Source organism: Ranitomeya variabilis, chromosome 1, assembly GCF_051348905.1.
Source record: "Ranitomeya variabilis isolate aRanVar5 chromosome 1, aRanVar5.hap1, whole genome shotgun sequence".
NCBI lineage: Eukaryota > Metazoa > Chordata > Amphibia > Anura > Dendrobatidae > Ranitomeya > Ranitomeya variabilis.
Genome location: NC_135232.1, coordinates 526,497,348 through 526,523,367, shown reverse-complemented (window position 1 = coordinate 526,523,367; position 26,020 = coordinate 526,497,348). Strand labels below are relative to the sequence as shown.

The window sequence follows — 26,020 nt, the reverse complement described above, 5'->3', positions numbered from 1 at the left end:
TCATATGGCTTTTTTATTCCTCCTTTCAAGGGATCAGGCTGCCAAATTGTTAATAATTTACGTTCGGTTGATATGTATCCAGATGTAGTTGAAGAGAAAATTAGGAATGAGTTGGATCTCGGCAGGGTAGCTGGTCCTTTTCACTCCCCTCCTTTTCCTAATTTTAGGATTTCACCGCTAGCTGTGGTTCCTAAAAGAGAATCTGGTTCCTTTCGGCTTATTCATCATTTATCCTTTCCGGCCGGATCTTCTTTGAATGATGAAGTTGATAGTTCAGCCTGCTCGGTATCTTATTCTTCTTTTGACAAGGCAGTGGATATTTTAAGGCAATTTGGGCAGGATGCCCTAATGGCAAAATCGGACATTAAATCCGCCTTTCGGCTTCTCCCGGTTCACCCTGATGGTTTTTCCTCTTTGGGCTTTCATTTTATGGACTCTTTTTTCTTTGACAAGTGCCTTCCTATGGGTTTTTCTTTGTCCTGTTTTTATTTCGAAAATTTTTCTACCTTTTTGCACTGGGTATTGGAATCAAATTCTCCTGGGATGGGCATTTTGCATTATTTGGACGACTTTTTGTTTGTAGGTCCCCCTTCTTCCTCTAATTGTCTTTTTACATTGAATTCCTTCATTAGCTTATGTAATCATTTTGGCGTGCCCCTTGCTCATGAGAAAACGGTCTATCCCTCTACATCTATTGAATTTTTAGGCATTGTGCTGGACTCATCTGCTATGGAATGTAGGCTACCAGAGGAGAAAATCTCTAAACTGCGTTCTGCTTTACGTAAATTTCTTTCTAAGCCAAAGACTACCCTGAAAGAGTTACAGTCATTATTGGGCCTTCTGAACTTTGCCGTGAGAATCATCCCGATTGGCAGGGCATTTTCCCGCCGTCTTTATGACGCTACGAAAGGTGTTTCTTCCCCTACTTCTCATGTGCGCATCAATTCTGCTCTGAAAGAAGACGCCAGAACATGGCTGGCTTTTATTTCTGAATTCAATGGGAGATCTTGTTGGCAAACTGCGTTCATTTCCTCTGATTCTTTTCCATTTGTTGTATCAGTTCAGACCGTCAAGGGTTGTGGAATATTGTTTAAATCACATTGGATTTCTCAGGACTGGCCTGATTCATGGTAAGGCCACAAGCCACCCATGAACCGTATGGTTTTAGAACTTTTTTCCATTTTTTGGGGGATCTCTACTTGGGGCTTTCATTTCCAAAATTCAAGAATTATCATTTTATCCCTCGACCCTGGTGTCATTTTCTCTATCAACACCTTGTCTTCCAAAAACAAATGGGCTGCGAGTATTCTACGGCAGTTAGTTATGGTTTCTCTTAGACTGAATATTTGGCTTAAGGCAGCCCCTGGTAAAAGCAAATTTTGTTCTGCAGTTGACGCTTTGTGTGCACGTCATTGGTCACTTTTTCGTTCGCAGGTACCAGGGGCGGATTCGGAAGAAACTCCTTGCCCACATTTAATCTGGGACATGATTTCAGTCTGATTCCTCACTTTATTCAGAAATCTGTGTCTGATAGAACATGGGCCAGCTATTCGGCCGCATGGTTCGCTTGGCTTACTTTTTGTAATCTGAATGCTTTTAATCCAAAAGTAACTGACCCCGTGGCTGGTCTAAACTTTGCTGAGTCTTTAGTAATTCAAGGCTTGTCTTATTCTACTGTGACTAAACATTTAGCAGGGGTTTCCTTTTTTCTGAAAGTTTTTGGAGAGTTACCATTAACATCAATTTTTACAATCAAGCAATTCCTAAAAGGCTTGAGGAGGAGCACTTTCCAACCTGACACCAGACGGCCGATTTCTTTGCCTCTACTTAAGGAGTTATGCTCAGCCCTGAGCCAAGTTTGTATCAATTCGGATGAGGTTTCGCTGTTTCATGCAGCCTTTTGTTTGGCCTTTTTCGGAGCACTTAGAATAGGGGAATTAGTATCGTCTAAAAAATCTCATCCTTCGGGACTGATGTTATCAGATGTAAGGTTCTATGATGGTTTTCTCATACTATTTATCAGGAAATCTAAAACTGATCAATTGGCTAGAGGGACTAGCATTAAAATTACTTCTTTCCCGGATCCATCCATATGCCCGGTTTTTAGCATGAGCCGTTGGTTGCATACCAGGTCACCAGTGGAAGGACCGTTGTTTATGCATAAAAACAGTTCAGCAGCCACAGTTTTTCAGTTTAATTTTATTTTAAGGAATTGTTTGAAAACCCTTGGCAAAGACCACCTCAAAATCTCCTCTCATTCTTTTAGGATCGGTGCAGCAACCGAAGCTTCTAGGGCTGGCCTATGTGATTCTCAGATTAAACAAATTGGGAGATGGGAATCCGGAAGGTTTAAGTTATATGTACGGCATGAATACTAATTGTCCATTTATTTACAGGTCCTTCCATAGTTTGGATTATCGGTCATTCTTTTATTTTTTGGGCACAGAGGCGAGCTTCTCAACGATGTTATACTGAGAATTTGTCGTTCGACCCTTCGTTGGTCCAAATATTTTGGCACGGTGTTCGAGGATTAAAATGGTATAATTTAATTGTTCAATTTCGTCATTGTATCAATTTGTATCCATTTCCTGATTTGGTAATTTTTCACGTAGGCGGTAACGATCTCGGTAAGTTAAGAACTCTGGATTTGCTTGCTAATATGCGAGCTGATATAGTCAATCTCAGGCAATCCTTTCCTTACCCGAGTTTTGTATTTTCTGAGATCGTCCCGAGGTTGGTTTGGCATTCAGCTGAATCTGGTTTTATGGACAAGATTCGCAAAAGGGTAAATAAAAATATGGAAAATTTTTTTCCTTTGGTTAATGGTTTTTCTTACAGGCACATCGAACTTGAAGGTTTTTTGCCGGGACTTTATCAAAGGGATTTAGTTCATTTATCAAATATTGGTTGTGATATTTTTAATTTGGACATGCAAAACATAGTGGAAAAATGGAAGTGCGGTGTGGGGGGGGCCTCGACTCAATGAGTCTTGGCTTGTGGGAAAATCGCCCAGTCTATGGGTGGATGGTTTACTGGTTTGTGGATTATTTGGTGAATTACATGATTAATTTATATGGGAATGTTTTGTTAATCTTTTATAAGTTACCCAAAATAAACATCACGGCCTTATTTTTCCACTAAGAAAGCTTTGTCTTGTGTTTATTTCATGTATGAATGAGGCTTGTGTTGCCATGGAAGCCCTCCCCTACTTTACGTAGGGAATATAGGGGGGGTCACATGGCCACACAGTCTCTACAGCTCATTGGTCAGTTATGGTTACTAACCAAAGTTGATGTTTTCAGTTTTCATGTTTGTTGTTTTATTGGGTAAATCCAGCCCCAATCAGCTGTTTTGGCGGTTTTATAACGACTGACAATTGGTTGTCAGTGCGTTGCCATGCTGTCGCTGGGATATTTATGGCCGTGTTATGGCAAGGTATGATCATTGTGAGGTACAGCTGGAAGAAAAGAAGACCCCACCCTCCCGCCCTTAAATTTTGCTTTGTCGTGATGTTTATGTTGTGGGAAAATCGCCCAGTCTATGGGTGGATGGTTTACTGGTTTGTGGATTATTTGGTGAATTACATGATTAATTTATATGGGAATGTTTTGTTAATCTTTTATAAGTTACCCAAAATAAACATCACGGCCTTATTTTTCCACTAAGAAAGCTTTGTCTTGTGTTTATTTCATGTATGAATGAGGCTTGTGTTGCCATGTGTAATCGGCTGGAACAGTGGGGTTATCCGTTCTGGATAATTGGCAAACATGATGTTGATAGGCTTAGGGCTCACCGTCCACCATTACACAAATACACATCACCTGATCTGCTTTATCCAATGAGCATTCAAGTTTACACAGCTTGGAGGTGGAAAATCTGCACAAAAATGATGGTATGGTCAAAATACTAATAATTGTGCACACAGTGTAGTGCGGATGCAAACAATCCCTTACAAAATAATATTTTCTGATCATATTGGTAATTTTTCTGTCATACATATGTATCCTGTCAGGCTCACAAGGACCCAGATTAATCAAGAATGATGAGGGGGTTTGCTGTGGTCAGACGTACCATTCATTAAAAGGTACACACCTGTTAATGAATCAGGAGGGTCTTCAAAGTGGCATGTGCTTCACCATGAAACCTACTCCAGTCAGGAACTAGTGCGAGATTTGAGGTGTACGTTTCGCCACACCCCAGCATGAATTAAACTAGCAGGCATGCCCCAGCATGTAACTGGCTGAAACTGGAGTGAAACGCCAAAAGTCGCAATCATTTTGTGCAACCTCGCAATGCTCAAAAATATTCGGACTTTTCCAAGCCTTCCACGCAAGTTTTTTGTTGTGCTAAAACTTTGAAGAATCAGGGCCAATGTCTTTTTCAGGTTTGCCTGCTGAGCTTTTCAAGAATATATGTGATCAAGCCTGAGGAAGAAGTAATTTTGTACTTCGAAACGCGTCGAGTAAACCACTACCTTTTCTACTCATCACACCGGGATATATGTCTCAGTTCATTCAGCAGCGTGGAAACCATCCACAAATATCACTTTCCTTGATGTCTAACGGTCATTTGCTGACCCGTGGATTTGCTGCAGCTGATGCTCATATTTCATGCCTTCTCAATGGATACATCAGGTTAGTTTAATCTGAGTAAAACCTTATTGTGTCTAACGTGTAAGACCCTATTGGTGCTGATTTTTCCTACAGCGCATTTGATGGAGCTTTTCAAGAAGACACTTCAAGAAATGGGCGGCTGTTTTTTTTTTTTTTTGCAGTGGCTTTTTTCAACAATAAAGAAGTCACCAGGGCCGACCTGTCTATCTGGCAAATGCCAGAAAGGCCTGTCTGGTTATGGGCCACCTTGTCTGCTATGTTGTTAACAGAATCTGTGTTCTCAAGATACCCATACTGTTAAGAGTTCTGATGGAGCACAAAGTTGCTGACTCCGTCACTTACCACAGCAGGCCATTAGAAATATTGGTCTTGTAGAAAATCATCCTTTCCTCCATCCAGGGTAATAGTAATATATCCCAACTGATTAATGGGGACGGGGACAACATGGGCCTGTGTGATTTTCAAATGCCAGGACTGAATTTCAGCACCAGTCCGTACCTGGAAATCACCAATAGTTTTTCAGCAAATATGCTTGCAAAATACTCAAAGACTCCCAGGAGTCCCTTTTAAGTCTCCCATTTACTTGTTTTGGAAATTATAGACCATCTTCAAAGCAGAAAATGCCTGAAGAATTGTCAGCTCACTTCTTTTGAAGGCATGGTGTCTTTGGAAACCTGAAGTGGTTAAAAGACGCTCTAAAGATAGATCACATGAACAGTAAGTTGTTCTTACACAGAAATGAAAAAAAAAAATTATTTTGAGGGCTTAGATAGTGCTGCAAAACACATAGTGTGTGTACTAATTTGTATGGCGATATGTTGACTTTCCCAAAATTTAAATCGTCAAGGGAAAGAAGAAGTAGGCATGTTACATTTCAACATCCATGATTCTTTATTCTCAACTGAGATAAGCTACTCATTATAGGGTGGCCAGTAGGGTTGAGCGACTTTTACTTTTTTAGGATCGAGGCGGGTTTCGCGAAACCCGACTTTGTCAAAAGTCGAGTCGAGTGAAATCGGCCGATTATCGAGCAAAGTAGGGGATCGACCGAAAACACGAAACCCAATGTAGGTCAATGAGGAGCAAAGTCGGCAGTGAGTGGAGGACAGGAAAACACCTACAGTGCCCATTTTAATGTCAAAAACATCAATTCGTGTCACTTAAGCTTGTGAATCTTAATTTACCTTATAATAATAGTTAGGCATTGAAAATTGGGGGTCATTTGGCTAAAGTTGAGGGGAGGGGGGTAGTGCTGGCTCAAGTTTTCCGTGGGCCCAGGAAACGCAGACTACGTCACGGGGGTGGAGCAGGGAGAGGTCAGTATTTCGACTCTGCAAGTGCTGTGATCCTGAGCAAGCAGGGGGGGCACACTCGTTCGCATTGGCACTGGCACAGGGCCCCTCAAAGTACGGCGTAGTGTTTGACGGAGGGGGCGCCTCCCACCGGCAGAGACACTTTTGCGTACTATGAGGGGCCCTGTGACAGTGACATCGCCAACGAGTATGCCCTCCCCACTTGATGAAGAACCAGCACTTTCATCTGCACCTTCCTCTTTGTCCCCGTGTAAGGTGGTATAGTATGCGGGAAGGGGAACCTGAATTTCAGCAGGGTCAGATTCTGGCTGTGTAGAGTGCAAGGGGAATGTAGCGGTCTGGGTCAATGTACCAGCAGACTCATGTAGCACTGGCTGGGCAATGGGAAGAATGAGGAGGAAACACAGATATAGGCCTAAATAATAAAGTGGGCAAAATTCAGTTCAAAATTGGTAACAGGACTAACCAGGCGGCATTGCTTTGTTCAGTGGAGGACAACTGTAATAAGAGGCAGACACAGTTAGTAGGCCCAAATAATAAAGTGGGCCAAATAAAGTTCAAAATTGTTAACAGGAGTAAACAGGCGGCACTGCTTTGTTCAGTGGAGGAGAACACCAAGGAGCGTCAGACACCGTTAGTAGGCCCAACCAAACTAGTATCCCAAATGCAGTTTCATCTTAAAAGTATAGGCCGAAAGCCTGAAGATTGAAGCTCAGGGAAAAAAAAACAGGAGAACACCAAGGAGCGGCAGACACCGTTAGTAGGTCCCAACCAAACTAGTAGGCCAAATGCATTTTAAAATCTGATATAGGCCAAAAGCCTGAAGATTGAAGCTCAGGAAAAAAAAACAGGAGAACACCACGGAGCGGCAGACACCGTTAGTAGGCCCCAACCAAACTAGTATCCCAAATGCAGTTTCATATTAAAAATATAGGCTGAAAGCCTGAAGATTGAAGCTCAGCTCTGTTCAGTGGAGGAGAACACCAAGGAGAGGCAGACACCGTTAGTAGGGCCCAACCAAACTTGGAGGCCAAATGCAGTTTAAAATCTGATATAGGCCGAAAGCCTGAAGATTGAAGCTCAGGGAAAAAAACCAGGAGAACACCAAGGAGCGGCAGACACCGTTAGTAGGTTCCAACCAAACTAGTAGGCCAAATGCATTTTAAAATCTGATATAGGCAGAAAGCCTGAAGATTGAAGCTCAGGAAAAAAAACCAGGAGAACACCACGGAGCGGCAGACACCGTTAGTAGGCCCCAACCAAACTAGTAGGCCAAATGCATTTTAAAATATGATATAGGCTGAAAGCCTGAAGATTGAAGCTCAGGAAAAAAAAACAGGAGAACACCACGGAGTGGCAGACACCGTTAGTAGGCCCCAACCAAACTAGTAGGCCAAATGCATTTTAAAATATGATATAGGCCAAAAGCCTGAAGATTGAAGCTCAGCTATATTCAGTGGAGGAGACAAGCAAGGAGCGTCAGACACCGTTAGTAGGCCCCAACCAAACAAGTAGGCCAAATACAGTGTAATATCTGATATAGGCCGAAAGCCTGAAAATTGAAGCTCAGCAATATTCAGTGGAGGAGACAAGCAAGGAGCGGCAGACACCGTTAGTAGGCCCAACCAAACTAGTAGCCCCAATGCAGTTTTCAAATTCCTATAGGCTGAAAACCTGACAATTGAAGCTCAGCTTTTTTCAGAGGAGGACAGCTGTATTGAGTGGCGCAGACAGACACAGGTAATAGGCCTTAAACAAAAAAGTAGGCTCTATGCAGGTTTAAATAGGTTACAGGGGTACACAGGCAGCATTGGTGTGGTCAGCGGAGGACGATTGCAAGGAGGGACCGCAGACAGACTTACTAGGCCTAAAATAAAAAATTAGTCTCTATGCAGGTTTAAATAGGTTACAAGGGTACACAGGCAGCATTGGTGTGGTCAGCGGAGGACGATTGCAAGGAGGGACTGCAGACAGACTTACTAGGCCTAAAACAAAAAAGTAGACTCTATGCAGGTTTAAATAGGTTACCGGGGTACACAGGCAGCATTGGTGTGGTCAGCGGAGGACGATTGGAAAGAGTGGCGCAGACTTACTAGGCCTAAAATAAAAAAGTAGGCTCTATGCAGGTTTAAATAGGTTACAGGGGTACACAGGCAGCATTGGTGTGTTCAGCGGAGGACAATTGCACCGAGGGGCAGACACAGTTAGTAGGGCCAAAAAAGTAATAGGCAAAATGCAGTTAAAAATAGGTTAAAGGAGTACGCAGGCGGCCTAGCTTTGTTCAGTGGAGGACAACTGTAAGGAGTGTCTGACACAGTTAGTAGGCCAAAATAATAAAGTGAGGTTAATGTCTGGCAAAAAAAAAAATTCACAAATAAACAGGTGGCATAACTAGGTACAGGGGTGGGCTCCTCTCCTGACTTGCAGACAGTGGTAGTTGGCGCAAAGTATTAACTGGTGTAAATGTATGACAGGAACCCTGAATATTTTTGCTAGCATCAATCATGTCAACAAATTGGTATTGGCAGTGCCACTGAAAGGTTTTAACAGCACAGACTAAACAGTGGTGCAGCAGTGAGAGGTAATTTTGCAAGTGGTAGAGCACTGTTTGAGCTGGGGGGGAACACTCTCTCGTGGGCGGCGGTACTGGCCCAGGGCCCCTCATGTTACGACTGTGTGTCTGACGTTGGCCACCGCCAGAGACACTTCATTGTGCTATGAGGGACCCTGTGACGTCGCCCAAAAGTGGGCACACCCACCTGTTCAGCCAAACGGCACTCACACGGGTGCTTGCGCCAAGTGGTGACCACGGCCCCGTGGGGGGAGTCAGCCCATTTAGGGAGGTGTAAAAATGGCCTATGGTGGACATACAGCAGCTGCAAATGGAGAAATTGGAGCAGTCAGTAAGACGAGTCCAAAAGCAAGAAGTTTTTACAGGAAAGCTAGGCGTCAGCAGGGAAAGGTGGGGCAAAATAATTAGAAATCCATGATTGGTTCATTTTAATGAAGGTTAGATCATCAATATTTTGGGTAGCCAGACGAGTCCTTTTTTTTGGTCAGTATTAAACCAGCAGCACTGAATACTCTTTCTGATAGCACACTAGCAGCTGGGCAAGCAAGCTCCTGTAAAGCATATTCAGCCAATTCAGGCCAGGTGTCTATTTTGGATGCCCAGTATTCAAATGGGAATGACGTGTGAGGGAGAACATCGATAAGGGAGGAAAAATAGTTAGTAACCACACTGGACAAATGTTGTCTCCTGTCACTTTGAATTGATGCTGCAGTACCTGTCGTGTCTGCGGTCATTGCGAAATCACTCCACAACCTGGTCATAAAACCCCTCTGTCCAACGCCACTTCTGATTTGTGCACCTCTAAAGGTACCTTCACACGAAGCGATGCTGCAGCGATAGCGACAACGATGCCGATCGCTGCAGCGTCGCTGTTTGATCGCTGGGGAGCTGTCACACAGTCAGCTCTCCAGCGACTAACGATGCCGAGGCCCCTGGGTAACCAGGGTAAACATCGGGTTGCTAAGCGCAGGGCCGCGCTTAGTAACCCGATGTTTACCCTGGTTACCAGGGTAAAAGTAAAAAAAACAAACAGTACATGCTCACCTGCGCGTCCCCCAGCGTCCGCTTCCTGACACTGACTGAGCTCCGGCCCTAACAGCAGAGCGGTGAAGTCACCGCTGTGCTTTCACTTTCACTTTAGGGCCGGCGCTCAGTAAGTGTCAGAAAGCAGACACTAGGGGACGCGCAGGTGAGCATGTACTGTTTGTTTTTTTTACTTTTACGCTGGTAACCAGGGTAAATATCGGGTTACTAAGCGCGGCCCTGCGCTTGGTAACCCGATGTTTACCCTGGTTACCAGTGTAAAACATCGCTGGTATCGTTGCTTTTGCTTTCAAACACAACGATACACAGCGATCGGACGACCAAATAAAGTTCTGGACTTTATTCAGCGACCAGCGACATCACAGCAGGATCCTGATCGCTGCTGCGTGTCAAACGAAACGATATCGCTAGCGAGGACGCTGCAACGTCACGGATTGCTAGCGATGTCGTTTCGTGTGAAGGTACCTTAACACCTCTGCCATGTGGCCCCCTGCAGCTCGTGTGAGAACCATCACCGCCGCTGTGTGCTGGGAATGCCTGAGCCAAGCGGTCTACAAGAGTTGCTTGTTTGGTAGCCAATATTTGCTCAAGGTTCTCATGTGGCATGATATTTTGCAATTTCCCTTTATCGCGTGGATCCAGGAGGCAGGCCAACCAGTAATCGTCATCGGTCATCATTTTGATAATGCGGGGGTCCCTTTTAAGGATACGCAAGGCATAATCCGCCATGTGGGCCAATGTTCCAGGTGTCAATTCACTGCTTGTGCTGGGTTGAGGAGCACTTTCTGGCGAATCAACATCACTTGTCTCTCTCAAAAACCCTGTACCTGACCTTGCAACGCCACCAGTTTCTATTGCCCCCTGAGAAGCTTCCTCCTCCCATAAATATTCATCCCCATCATCCTCCTTGTCTTCCTCCTCTTCGTCCGCCACCTCGTCCAAGAGACTTCCCTGAGCAGACAATGGCTGACTGTCATCAAGGCTTCCCTCGTCCTCGGCTGCAGACGCCTGCATCTTTATGTGCGTCAAACTTTGCATCAGCAGACGCATTAGGGGGATGCTCATGCTTATGATGGCGCCGTCTGCACTAACCAGGCATGTGCATTCCTCAAAACACTGAAGGACTTGACACAGGTCTTATAGCTTCGACCACTGCACACCTGACAACTCCATGTCTGCCATCCAACTGCCTGCCCGTGTATGTGTATCCTCCCACAAATACATAACAGCACACCTCTGTTCGCACAGCCTCTGAAGCACGTGCAGTGTGGAGTTCCACCTTGTTGCAACGTCGATTATTAGGCGGTGCTATGGAAGCTTCAAAGATCGCTGATGGTTCTGCATACGGCTGCAGTGTACGGGCGAACGGCGGATGTGCAAGCAAAGTCTTCGCACCTTCAGGAGAAGGGCGGGTAACCCTGGATACCTTTTCAGGAAGCACTGCACCACCAGGTTCAAGGTGTGAGCCAGGCAAGGAATGTGTTTCAGTTGTGAAAGGGCTATGGCGGCCATAAAATTCCTTCCGTTATCACTGACTACCTTGCCTGCCTCAAGATGTACACTGCCCAGCCATGACTGAGTTTCTTGCTGCAAGAACTCGGCCAGAACTTCCGCGGTGTGTCTGTCGCCCAAACACTTCATTTCCAACACAGCCTGCTGACGCTTACCACTAGCTGTTCCGTAATGAGACACCTCGTGTGCAACACTGGCAGCTGCGGATGGAGTGGTCGTGCGACTGCGGTCTGTGGACGAGCTCTCGCTTCTGCTGGAGGAGGAGGAGGAGGAGGGGTGGCGAACGTCTAAAGCCAACTGTTTCCTAGACCGTGGGCTAGGCAGAACTGTCCCAATATGGCTGTCTCCTGTGGACCCTGCATCCAGCACATTAACCCAGTGTGCCGTGATGGACACGTAACGTCCCTGGCCATGCCTACTGGTCCATGTATCTGTTGTGAGGTGCACCTTTCTACTGACAGATTGCCTGAGTGCATGGACAATGCGGTCTTTGACACGCTGGTGGAGGGCTGGGATGGCTTTTCTCGCAAAGAAGTTTCGACTGGGTAGGTCATAGCGTGGCACTGCATAGGCCATCAGTGCTTTGAAAGCTTCGCTTTCAACCAACCGGTAGGGCATCATCTCTAACGAGATTAGTCTAGCAATGTGGGCGTTCAAACCTTGTGTATGCGGATGAGTACTTCCTTTTCCTAAAGAGAGTCTCTTGTAGGGTGAGCTGGACTGGAGAGCTGCATATGGTGGAACTAGCGGGGGTGGTGGTGGACATGGCAGACTGAGAGAGGGTTGGTGATGTTGTTCTTGCTGTTGGCCTACATACAGTGTTTCCTACCAAGAACCTGTTGATTCCCTGACTGCTTTGGCCTTGCGACGATACCTCCACATTTGCTGCTGGTGGTGTCCTAACCGGTGGGCTTACAGTGAGGGAAGCAATGTAGCGTTGCTGACTACCTTCATTCTGAGCGGGTGCAACAACGTTACGGGATGTTTGGTAGCTATTCCAGGCTTGCAAGTGCATGGTGGTTAAATGTCTACGCATGCAAGTTGTATTTAAACTTTTGACATTCTGACCTCTGCTAAAGGTGCTTGAGCATTTCTTACAGATCACTTTGCACTGATCATTCGGATCTTGGTTAAAAAATTGCCAGACTGCACCCTTTCTGCTATTGAATACCTTTTCAGGCATTGCACACTGCTACTTTAACCAGATGGCCACGCTGTCCTACAATTGTTTTTGGTTTTGACACACGTTTTTGGCCAGATACGGGCCTGCTAGATGAAAGCTGTTGCGATGTTGATGCCTGCTGTGGCTCCTCCTCCTCCGCTTCAGAGCTACTGCCAGCGGCACCCTGTTCCTCCAATGGCTGCCAATCGGGGTCAACAACTGGGTCATCTATCACCTCCTCTTCTATGTCCTGTGCACCTTCCTCTGTGTCACTGTGTAAACCGGTGCTATAGCGTTCGGGACGGGGCACCATAGTCACATCAGGGTCAGATTCTGGCTCGGTACACTGCGAGGGCAATGTTGTGATCTGAGTCAATGGAACAGCATAATGATCTAGCTGTGGCTGTGCATCTGTGCACTCCATGTCCGATTCATCTTGTAATGGGCATGGCCTTTTAACAATTTCCCTTTCTAACCCAGGCACGGTATGTGTAAAGAGCTCCATGGAGTAACCTGTTGTGTCGCCTGACGCATCCTTCACTGTTGTTCTGGGTGAAGGACACAAGGAAGCGACTTGTTCCTGACTGGGAGCATCCACTGACGACACGCTGCTTTTAAATTTTGCACTTTCGGAAGAGGAGGTGAAAGAGCTAGAGGCAGAGTCAGCAAGGAAAGCCAAAACTTTTTCCTGCTGCTCCGGCTTTAAAAGCGGTTTTCCTACTCCCAGAAAAGGGAGCGTTCGAGGTCTTGTGTAGCCAGACGATGACGCTGGCTCAACAACTCGAGACTTAGGTGCTATATTGCTTTTCCCACGACCACCTGATGCTCCACGACCACCACCACCACTACCATCATTACCAGCTGGCAATGACCGCCCACGGCCACGACCTCTTCCACCAGACTTCCTCATTCTTGGAAAAATTGTAACCTAACTAACACCGTTATATCAGGTACTGTAAAACCAGGTAGAAGGTGTACGTAAACTTGTTGTGAATTTAAATCTCCCTTTATAGGTGTGGGAGACTGCTGGGAAAATCAGGCCCACTGTATTACACTACACAGTTTGAGTGTCAGAAAGTGGCTGGCAGATATGCCACAAATAGGAATGACGCAGAAGTACTCAGTGGCAATAGAAATCTCCCTTTTTTATGTGTGGGAGACAGCAGAAAAATCAGGCCCACTGTATTACACTACACAGTTTCATTGGCAGAAAGAGGCTGGCAGATATGCCACTAAAAATACAAGGGCTGTAGTAGAATTTCAATCTCCCTACAATAATCAAAGGACAAGAACGGCAGCAATAAAAAGGACTGCTGCACACAAAAATGTGGACAAAGAAACAAGAGAACTGTGCAGAAAGGAGCAGCTGGACTTTTGCTTTTAAAAAAGCAGTTGGTTTAAACAGCGGCGTACAAACAGCAATGCAGCTATCAGGGAGCCTTATAAGCTACAGAGCTGATGCACAGAAATCTAGCCTCCACTGTCCCTGCCAAGAAAAGGTGGTGTTGGACAGTGGAAATCGCTACAGCACAAGCGGTTTTTGGGTTTATCTTCCCTCCCTAACAATATCCCTGCTTCAGACGAAGCTACAGCAACCTCTCCCTATGCTCAGTCCAGAGAAAATGCAGACGCACTGCCGTTATATGTTGGACCCTTATGCCTCAGTGATCACCGTGTATGCCTATTTAGTCAAATGAAAAGGAAACGCTGAACTTTGCTGTACCTGGGTGCTGCTTGAGAAAAAAGCAATATGTAATGTCCAAGTTGAAGAAAAATGAAAGCGCACTCACCGGTATTCAGCAGACAGCGATTTTATTCATGTGCAATCTTGCAGTGCAGGGAGGGTAGACAACGCATGGTGGATGACAGCTGTTTCGTGCTATCAAGCACTTCAACAGATCCTATAGCTAGCGGAAGGAAGTCGGGCTCTCAAATAACAAGATTCAAGGCACCACCTTCCTCCAGCTGTATGCTAGTGGATAAATTAGCCACTATACGATAGAAAGTGAGACAGTGAAATATTTTAAAATCAATATAAAAACAACAAGATAAATGTTATTACAAGAGGAGTAAATCCCAAACATATTTACATCGGACTTTTTTACAAAAAAACGGACATGTCTATTTTATCATTAAATCCAATTGGACCATATGCGTTTGCACGCAGAATCCATTTCGCTTCATTCCGTAACAACAAACGATTTAAATTACCTCCATCTTGTGGCAGGGAAGTTTTTTCTATCCCTGCAAACCGAAGTATTTGGGCATCACCTTCATGTCGTTCTTTTACATGTTTTATTAGGCGGGGAACCCCTTTTCCCGTGCGTATGGAGTTTAGATGTTCTCTGAATCGTATAAACATCGGACTAATTGTTTTTCCGATATAAAAAAACCCACAACCCTCTCCCTATGCTCAGATCGGCAGCAGTAAGATGGCGGTCGGCGTGCACGCCCCTTTATAGCCCCTGTGACACCGCAGAAAGCAAGCCAATCACTGCCATGCCCTTCTCTAAGATGGTGGGGACCAGGACCTATGTCATCACGCTGCCCACACTCTGCGTCCACCTTCATTGGCTGAGAAATGGCGCTGAACGCGTCGTATGAAACGCGACTTTGGCGCGAAGATCGCCGACCGCATGGCCGATCCCAAGTCGGCGACTTTTGAAATTGTTCGATCCGTTTCGCTCAACCCTAGTGGCCAGTCCTTATGGTGGGACTCCCACTGGCCCTCAAGTTAGTATCTACTCACAGGACACTAACTGCTCTAGAGTTCATTCAGGTGAAGGTATAATCTGTCCGTGTGCACCATGGACTGCACACAAAGATCGCACAGACCCATGAAAGCCAGCGTACATGGCCCATTTCCCATTTGGACCAATGGAGTGTGTGGAAAAACTTGCAGCATGCACTAATTTTGTCAATTTTCTAGAATAATACATTCAATAAAGGCAGCTTCGGCACCTATCTAACAACAGGTGTACGGAGTCCGTCACGTTCACAACTTGTGAGCAAGAATTTTTCCATATGACTGTTCTGACACCTATGGTGTCACTGGCGCTGCCTAGGGGGTGCTATCAGGGGGGCATGAATAAGCATAGTGAGTGCAGGAACAAGTCACACCGAACTCAAGGACCTTACTCTAATGCAGCGAGCACAGGACCTGGCCCAGAGCAGTCACGTGACCAGGGGTCGGAGACACCGCACATGAGAGTAGGGGATGACACTGAACACACAGTGTGCAGGGCACAGACAGAAACGTAGTCAAACAGAACCGAGGGTCAAAGCCAGGAGGGAGTGAAGTACCTTAGGGATAAGACAAAGAGTAAACAGGGACAAGCCAAGGGGTCTGATAACCAAGAGAGACAGAGCAGTACAAAGAAGAATGCAAATATTGACTAGCCGCCCCAGAACCAAAGAGAGGCGGACTAAAATTAACCCTGACCTGACCATGATGGAGGCGGCACCATCCTGTCCAGAGTCATGAACCCAGCCACATCAGAACATGCAAAATGGGGAGAAGCTTAGGAGTCGCTGTCAAATAAATGAGTCTGTAGCTGCCTGAATAGCCATTGTGCACTCTAACCCTACACTCTGCAATTGTATTGTTAGTACACCAGATAGGGAAGGACAGACTTGATGATAAGAAAATCATGTATTATCAAAGTAAAATAATGGAGCTGTTTAATACTGGCAGCCCTAATAATGTGCCTGCAATAAACTAATCACTGATATCATGGACATTGATAACAAAAGACTCTATTATATACAGTTAATTCAAATATAATAATGATGTGACAGGTCATTTGTGTGTAGAGAAGCCGCGGAGACACCATCACGTGTTTCTCAAAGGTCATTTGTGACTATAGGTTAAGCTGGGGTTACACTAAACGACTTACCAACGATCACGACCAGCGATACGACCTGGCCGTAGTCGTTGTGTGGTCGCTGGGGAGCTGTCACACAGACAGCTCTCTCCAGCGACCAACGATCAGGGGAACGACTTCGGCATCGTTGAAACTGTCTTCAACGATACCGAAGTCCCCCTGCAGCACCCGGGTAACCAGGGTAAACATCGGGTTACTAAGTGCAGGGCCGCGCTTAGTAACCCGATATTTACCCTGGTTACCATTGTAAAAGTAAAAAAAAAAAAAACACTACATACTCACATTCTGATGTCTGTCACGTCCCCCGCCGGCGTCCACAGGGTTAAAACTGCTTTCGGCAAGAGCGCTGCTAATGCACGCGCTGCTTCCGAGAGCTTCCCTGCACTGAATGTGTCAGCACCAGCAGTAACAGCAGTGACGTCACCTGTTGTGAATTCTGCTTTTGGGCTCCCTCCGGTGGTTGTAGGTGGTAATGCAGTTGTCCCTGAGTTGCAGTCCTGGTCAGGTGTATCTGCTGATTGCAGTTCTGACTGGGGATTTAGGCGTGCAGGATTCATTAGTCCTTGCCAGTTGTCCATGGTTGTTGGGAGGTTTTGGTCCTGGTTTGGTTCCTTCTGCCTTCTGCCAAATCAGCAAAGATAAGTGTCTGGTTTTGTTTCTGTGGCACACATGTTGTGTGCTTAATAATTCTGTGCTATTCAGTGTTTTTTTTTTGTCCAGCTTAGATTGTGTCAGTATTTTCTCAGTCTTGTTGGATTCTCTGGAGTGGCAGATATACATTCCATGTCTTTAGTTAGATTGTGGAACTTTTTGTATTATCTGCTGTGGATATTTTTGGAAGGGTTTTAATACTGACCGCTTAGTATTCTGTCATATCTTTCCCTATTTAGCTAGAGTGGCCTCTTTTGCTGAATCCTGTTTTCTGCCTGCATGTGTCTTTCCTCTCCTACTCACAGTCAATATTCGTGGGGGGCTGCCTATCCTTTGGGGTTCTGCTCTGAGGCAAGGTAGTATTCCTATTTCCATCTATAGGGGTATTTAGTCCTCCGGCTGTGTCGAGGTGTCTAGGGTTTGTTAGGCACACCCCACGGCTACTTCTAGTTGCGGTGTTAGTTCAGGTTTTGCGGTCAGTACAGTTTCCACCTACTCCAGAGAAAGTTCATGCGGCTCCAAAGTCACCGGATCATAACAGTCACCGCAGGGAAGCTCTCGGCCGGAGCGCGTGCTTTAGCAGTGCTCCTGCCGAAAGCAGTTTTAACCCTGTGGACGCCGGGGGACGTGACAGACATCAGAATGTGAGTATGTACTGTTTTTTTTTAACTTTTACAATGGTAACCAGGGTAAATATTGGGTTACTAAGCGCGGCCCTGCGCCTAATAACCCAATATTTACCCTGGTTACAAGTGAACACATCGCTGGATCGGCGTCACACACGCCGATCCAGCGATGACAGCGGGTGATCAGCGACCAAAAAATAGTCCTGATCATTCCCCAACGATCTCCCAGCAGGGGCCTGATCGTTGGTCGCTGTCACACATAACGAGATCGTTAGCGGGATCGTTGCTACCAAAAGCGTGACGTTGCAACGATATCGTTAACGATATCGTTATGTGTGACTCAGCCTTTAGCTATAAGCTTCGAGATAAGAGGTTTCAGCTTACTGTACACAGGCTGGTTCTCACAAAAGATTAATCCATTCACTGCTAATCCATTGCTAGTTGGAAATGATTGAACAATTCCAGTAATTTGGCCAGATAATAATAGCACAAGTGACCAAAGGGCTAAATACTGATTATTTTTTCATACTATATTATCCAATAATCAGAGTGGGGAAGACGAGTGGATTCTAGGCACCAATTTACCAGTACAGAAAATAAGTATACACAGATTACATAGGGTTAAAAACTCAATCTGTCTTACGTCCCCTTCACACGTCCATGTTTCCAGTACCTGTGGCATCCACTTTCACAAGTACCAGAGACACGTACACACACACATTATAATCTATGGGGCTGTGTACATGTCAGAACAAAACATAAACAAAAAGAATTTAAAAAAAACAACGTGGTGGCCCCCCTATTTTTTGAAACCAGCAAAGGTAAAGTAGACAGCTGTGAGCTGATATTATCATACTGAGAAGGTCCCTGGTTACTGTACACTTCCCAGCTTAAAAATAGCGGGCCGTAGCCGTCCCTTAAATGGAGCATCACATGAGATGTTCCAATTGGGGCACTTCACCAGGCTGTTCCCGATTGACCTAGTGCTTTGACAAACGGGGTAAAGGCTTTTGCAGTTGAGGTAAACGGTGTAGTGTTCAAAAACACTACACAGCCCTGGTGTTAGCAATGGAGAGGTGTCACTGCACACACGCAGTGCGAGACCCGGTGATTCTTGAAGAGCGGTGATGTCAATAACATTGTGGCTCTTCAGACATTTTGAGTCTCATGCTGCCTGCCCTCTGCATGACCCGGAGACTGTGAAGAGTGGTAAGGTTACTGACGTCACCACTCTTCAGAACATAGTGGCTGTAGGCAAAGGCTATCAAGCATCAGAACAAGGTTCCACAGCCTCTGTTCATCGGAATCGCTGCACTACGGCAAAGTTAGTGGACTACAGCAGACCTGCATGAGTTTTTTTTTTTCTTTTTGAATAAAGTGGTGAAAGAGGGTAAGTGTGGGAGGAGTTTTTATTTCATTAAAGTATTTTTTGTGGGTTTTATTTTTTATGTTTAGTGATGTTTCCCTTTTTGCCATCTGTGTTTGTTTCTAATTCTTTTCACACTTTAGAAAAAGCAAGTCTCTTTTAGATATTCACTGCCCATAAGACATAACACATCTGGCTCATCTCTTAACGAAGACAATTTGTTAAAATTATGCTGCAAAAATCATCTTTATTATTTAAAACAGTACTTTTACAAAATGGTTAAATATAGTTGTAATTCAGTGAATCCCGAGACTCCCATCGATGAGTAGCGTCATTTTCTTGAACATTGTGTGATGTGCGCAGTGTGTGGTTTGGTAGGAAACACTGTTAGGCCGGCGTCACACTCGGCGTAAGACAATACGGTCCGTTTTTTACGTCCGTACTACGGCCGTAATACGGAGAAATGTTCCCAAAATAGTGATCCGTAGTCAGGGTGTGTCAGCGTATTTTGCGCATGGCATCCTCGGTATGTAATCCGTATGGCATCCGTACTGCGAGATTTTCGCGCAGGCTGGCAAAACCGACATCTAATGGATTTATGTGCTCAAATGTTCGGGAAAACATATATACAGTATATATATATATATGTCATTGAGACACATATATATATATTCTGTATTTAGATTTCATTCAGCGCGATATCTGTGAACAGACGGTAATTCAATTACCGGCTTTTCATTTCTCCTGCACAAACCCGACAGGATATGAGACATGGTTTTCATACAGTAAACCATCTCATATCCCCTTTTTTTTTGCATATTCCACACTACTAATGTTAGTAGTGTGTATGTGCAAAATTTCAGCGCTGTAGCTGCTGAAATAAAGGGTTAAATGGCGGAAAAAATTGGCGTGGGCTCCCGCGCAATTTTCTCCGCCAGAATGGTAAAGCCAGTGACTGAGGGCAGATATTAATAGCCAGGAGAGGGTCCATGGTTATTGGCCCCCCCGTGGCTAAAAACATCTGCCCCCAGCCACCCCAGAAATGGCACATCTGTAAGATGCGCCTATTCTGGCACTTGGCCACTCTCTTCCCACTCCCTGTAGCGGTGGGATATGGGGTAATGAAGGGTTAATGCCACCTTGCTATTGGAAGGTGACATTAAGACAGATTAATAATTGAGAGGCGTCAATTATGACACCTATCCATTATTAATCCAATTGTTGGAAAGGGTTAAAAAACACACACACACATGATTTAAAAGTATTTTAATAAAATAAACACAGCGGTTGTTGTAATAATTTATTGTTCTCGCAATCCATCAGGAACACCCTCGCTTGGAAAAATAATAAACGCACAAGATACATACCTTCTGGTGAACCGTCTCGTCCCACGAAGTAATCCATCTGAAGGGGTTAACTAATATTACAGGCAGGAGCCCTGCTAATGCAGCTGTGCTCCGTGCCTGTAATCCTCGGGTGCTGAAAGGAAAGCAGTGATCTGTACTTACATTGAGTCGCGGTGATGCGCCCCTGCTGGATGTTCTCATGAACTGCAGCCTGGGAACTTTTTCCCACGCTCCAGGTCATATGAGGACATCCACCAGGGGGCGCATCACCGCGACTGAAGGAAATGTAGGTCAATGACCTACATTTCATTCATTCGCCGGGGATTACAGGCACAGAGCACCGCTGCATTTAGCAGGGCTCCTGCCTGTAATATTAGTTAACCCCTTCAGATGGATTACATCGTGGGACGAGACGGTTCACCAGAAGGTATGTATCTTGTGCGTTTATTATTTTTCCAAGCGAGGGTGTTCTTGATGGATTGAGAGAACAATAAATTATTACAACAACCGCTGTGTTTATTTCATTAAAATACTTTTAAATCATGTGTGTGTGTGTTTTTTAACCCTTTCCAACAATTGGATTAATAATGGATAGGTGTCATAATTGACGCCTCTCCATTATTAATCTGGCTTAATGTCACCTTCCAATAGCAAGGTGGCATTAACCCTTCATTACCCCATAGCCCACCGCTACAGGGAGTGGGAAGAGAGTGGCCAAGTGCCAGAATAGGTGCATCTTCCAGATGTGCCTTTTCTGGGGTGGCTGGGGGCAGATGTTTTTAGCCACGGGGGGGCCAATAACCATGGACCCTCTCCTGGCTATTAATATCTGCCCTCAGTCACTGGCTTTACCATTCTGGCGGAGAAAATTGCGCGGGAGCCCACGCCAATTTTTTCCGCCATTTAACCCTTTATTTCAGCAGCTACAGCGCTGAAATTTTGCACATACACACTACTAACATTAGTAGTGTGGAATATGCAAAAAAAAAGGGGATATGAGATGGTTTACTGTATGTAAACCATGTCTCATATCCTGTCGGGTTTGTGCAGGAGAAATGAAAAGCCGGCAATTGAATTACCGACTTTTCACTAACACCGGTGCGTATTTCTCGCAAGTCACACTGCAGGTCCGTGTGGAATCCGTATTTTTCTCGCCCCCATAGACTTTCATTAGCGATTTTTTTGCGCAATACGCTGACAAACGCAGCATGCTGCGATTTTGTACGGCCGTAGAAAGCCGTATAATACTGAACCGTAATATACGGCAAATAGGAGCAGCCCCATTTAGAGTAATTGTGCCGTATGTTATGCGAGTTTTACGGACGTAGTTTCTGCGCTCTTACGTCCGTAAAACTCGCCAGTGTGACGCCGGCCTTAGATGTAAGGCCCCTTTCGCACGTGTTGGTGATTCCTGTGCTGGAAAAACCAGTACTGGTGAGATCCGTGGTCCATGTCCCATCGGTATGTTCGTCGTTGTGACATCCGTGTTTTCGTTTTCTGTCCATGTCTCATATCAGTGTGCCATCCATTTTCTCATGTGACACGTACTGGCGCCTGGGAAAAGCAGTACAGTTCACTATTCCCAGGCTCCGGGTGCTGAAGGCAGTTCTCATCATTGTGGTCTGGTCTCCCCGAGATCAGCACGACCAGGCGACAATGATGGGAGTTGTATTCAGCACCCACTGTGCACATTGTGTATAAAATAAATAATGTAGTTTTTTGGAGTTCTTTGTGGGACAAATGGATTGTTGTTGGACAGGTGAGGAATATGGTTTATTATTTTCATTTTTACAGTAATAAATGGGAAAATGCGGGTGGGGTATGTTTATTTCAATAAAAGGACTTTATTATTTTATTCTTTATGATTAAATATGAATACGAAGCAACCTCAACCCTATTACCCTACTTGCCACCGCACCAGGGCAAGTGGGAAAAGCGAGGCTGAAAGCCAGATTTGGCATATCTTCTGGATGTGTCATTTCTGGGGTGGCAGAGGGCTGATATTGGCAGCCTGGGAGGGAAGACCATTATCCCTGGCCTCTCTTCCCAGGCTATTAATATTAAGCCACAGTCTGTTTAGCTTTTGCTTGTTAGAATTTATGGAGGGACCCCACCTCATTTTTTTTCTGTGGTCCCCGTAAACTAACCAGTAAAAGCTAAGCATACAGCTGTGAGCTGTTAGTAATAGCCTGGAAACCTTTTGGGATATTATCCCCTTTTGCACATTAGTAACATCAGCCCCCAGCTGTGGGCTTTCCCTCTGCTGGTTATCAAATTTATAAGGGAGCCCAATTTTTTTATTTAATTTTTTTATTTTATACACAATGTACACTGCGGGTGCTGTTTACAACTCCCATCATTGTCGTCTGGTCGTGCTGATCTCAGAGAGATCAGGTGACAATGATGAGAGCTGTCTTCGGCACATGGTGCCTAGGAAAAGTGTGAACTGTACAGTTTTTTTCCCAGACGCTGGTACGTATCACGCTAATGACACATGGATGTCATCCGTGTGTCATCAGTGTGCACGTGTGCGGCACGCATTTTGTCTGTGGTGCCCGAAAACAACTGATATGTCTGCGGGTTTTTCACACGGACACACGGTCCGTGTGAAAAACCTGATATGTGAGCACCACCACTGAATACAATAGGTGTGAGTCTGTGCGTAATTGCAGTCACTACAAAACGGACCACATACGGACAAAAATAATCGGACGTGTAAAGGGGACCTTAAGCTAATGCCCAGCACTGAAGCTCACCTTGTTTGTTCTGGCCACTTCTTGGTTATCAGGCTCTGATGCTAGGCTCTCTTTGGTGGATGTGCTCGACATGCCCGTCTCCAGTAGCTCAATTTCATTTTCCAGGCTGGGGAGTAAGACACAATGATATTTTAATAATGCAGAACGCTACAGAACAACTTGTGGGTTCTGTTATTGGGAGAAGCACTAATATGATATCAACAAGGACTTCACATATTATGTGAAAAGGCCAGCACTATAATACACTGAGAAGAGACTGTTTGCAGCAAATTTTAGCCATAGAAAGTATAGCATTGAATAAATCACCTGTCTTAAAAATGCTAGGGAAAATGCAGGTATATTTGGGTGAAAGAAACCGGTAAATGGAATGTATCGTCATTTTTGTAATTTATTTTCTTTTTTCATATCACTATTTGTATTTAAAAAACCTTGCAATTTTCACATTGGAAACTGAGCTTATATTTCATAGATCAATAGTACACATAAAAATAAGCAACTTATCTGCTTCTTTCACCTCTTGGTTTAATCTTTCACTCTCAAATCATGGCTAATATCTGCATTCAGTGAAGAGATCTTCTCATTACTGAGATATGAGACGACAGTTGGTGCTTTTAAAATTCTATGAAGGAGAAGGGGAGATGAGGAAGGTGCTAGTGGCAGATGCAGACATTGTGTTGCACGTGCTCCTGAAATAATAGTTAGTTCTCCATGAAACGTTGTGAGCACCAACTGCCAGCTCCTATCTCAGTAATGGGAAAGTCTGTATTCACTGAAGACAGATTTTATCTATGAATTGAGAATTCTGACAACAAAAGATCAGTCCTGGAGGAGAGAGAAACTACCGTATATACTCGAGTATAAGCCGAGAATTTCAGCCCATTTTTTTAGGCTGAAATTGCCCCTCTCGGCTTATACTCAAGTCATACCCAGGGGTCGGCAGGGGAGGGGGAGCAGCTGTGTAATAATACTCACCTGCTCCTGGCACGGTCCCTGGTTCCCCGGCGCCGGCAGCTTCTTCCTGTAGTGAGCGGTCACATGGTACTGCTCATTACAGCAATGAATATGGACCCGACTCCACTCCCATAGGGGTGGAGCTGCATATTCATTACTGCAATGAGCGGTACTATGTGACCGCTCACTACAGGAAGAAGCTGCCGGTGCCATGGAACAGACGTGAAGGGACAGCGTCAGGAGCAGGTGAGTATAACGCAGTGCGCGATATTCACCTGCTCCCCGTTCAACCGCCGGCCGCCGCTCCGTCTTCCCCGTCCTCTACACTGACGCTCAGGTCAGAGGGCGCAGTGACGCGATTAGTGTGCGTACCGCCGTTTGCCTGAACAGTCAGTGCAAAGGACGCGAAAGACACAGCGGCGGCCGTCGGTGGAACGCGGAGCAGGTGAATATAGCAAGTGCCGGTGGCCTGAGAGGTGAGTATGTAATTTTTTATTTTTTTAATCGCAGCAACAGCATACGGGGCAAATATCTGTATGGAGCATATTATGGGGCCATGTGCAGCATTATATGGGGCAAATCTGTATGGAGCATCTTATGGGGCCATGTGCATCGTTATATGGGGGAAAATATCTGTATGGAGCATATTATGGGGCCATGTGCAGCATTATATGGGGCAAATATCTGTATGGAGCATCTTATGGGGTCATGTGCAGCATTACATGGGGCAAATATCTGTATGGACCATCTTATGGGGCCATGTGCAGCATTATAAAAGGCAAATATCTGTATGGAGCATCTTATGAGGCCATGTGCAGCATTATATGGGGCAAATATCTGTATGGGGCCATGTGCAGCATTATATGGGGCAAATATCTGTATGGAGCATCTTATGGGGCCATGTGCAGCATTATATGGGGCAAATATCTGTATGGGGACATATGCAGCATTATATGGGGCCATGTGCAGCATTATATGGGGCAAATATCTGTATGGGGCCATGTGCAGCATTGTATGGGCAAATATCTGTATGGAGCATATTATGGGGCCATGTGCAGCATTATATGGGGCAAATATCTGTATGGGGCCATGTGCAGCATTATACGGGACAAATATCTCTATGGAGCATCTTATGGGGTCATATTCAACATTTGTGCAGCATTATATGGGGCATATTTTAATATGGAGCATCTTATGGGGCTCATCATAAACTTTATGGAGCATTATATGGGGTGTATTTTGTATGGAGCATCTTATGGGACCCATCATGAACTATATGGAGCATTATATGGGGCTCCTGATTCAATATGGATATTCAAAAACACAACCTACTGATGTCTCAAATAATTTAACTTATATTGGTATCTATTTTTTTTTTTGAAATTTACCAGTAGCTGCTGCATTTTCCACCCTAGTCTTATACTCGAGTCATTAAGTTTTCCCAGTTTTTTATGGCAAAATTAGGGGTGTCGGCTTATACTCGAGTATATACGGTAGTTTCTCTAATAAAATATATATTACAAATTTTCATGTGTACTATCGATTTATGAAAAAGTAAACAACGGTTACTCTTTAACCCCTTACCCACATATGAACATATAGTTGTTGTATGGCAGCACTTTGACTTTCATGCGACCTCAGGGACGAAGCCCCCATCTTTGCCGGCAGATGATGAATGTGATATTCTGCCATCATCTGCCTCTACATTGGCTCAGGGCTCAAAAAAAGCCCTCACACAGCCCCACTGACCAAAAATTACAAACGTTACAGCTCTCAGAAAATGGTGACACAAGCAAAAAAATGTTTTAACTAATTTCCGAATATTTATTCACCACTTAAATAATAAAAAGCGTTTCCTGAACGTGGACACATACCCTAAGAGTTCTGGCTCCTACAGACAGGTTAGACGCTCTTAATCAACTCGTTACCTTCATTAAAGACAGCGGTCTTATATAGTCACCTTTATAAAAGACTCCATTTAACATTAATTTTCTGATCATACATTCCTTGTAGCGGACAAAAACGTAAACAGCTTTTAATGCTAGAAACAATTTAGATATTGGGATACATATGCAGAGACATATATAAAAAAACTGCAAAAGCTAAAAAAATCACCCATGGTGGTGTATTACTAATGAGCTTAAAATTAAAATGAAAAAACGTCTCTGGGCTAAAGCAGCACGAAGATCAAAACTGTGGACAACTATTGAACTGCGTCTGCCAG

At 44.9% G+C, this 26,020-nt stretch overlaps 1 protein-coding gene across 4 annotated transcripts in view; it reads right to left on the bottom strand.

Moving 5' to 3' along the window:
- Nucleotides 1-26,020, bottom strand: part of PALM (paralemmin) — a 383,754-nt gene that overhangs the window by 29,265 nt on the left and 328,469 nt on the right. For all 4 annotated transcript variants that reach the window (XM_077254372.1, XM_077254354.1, XM_077254364.1 and 1 more), the window contains exon 5: nucleotides 22,846-22,951. In XM_077254372.1, coding sequence (XP_077110487.1) covers nucleotides 22,846-22,951 — 106 coding nt within the window. The remainder of the gene's footprint in view (nucleotides 1-22,845; nucleotides 22,952-26,020) is intronic.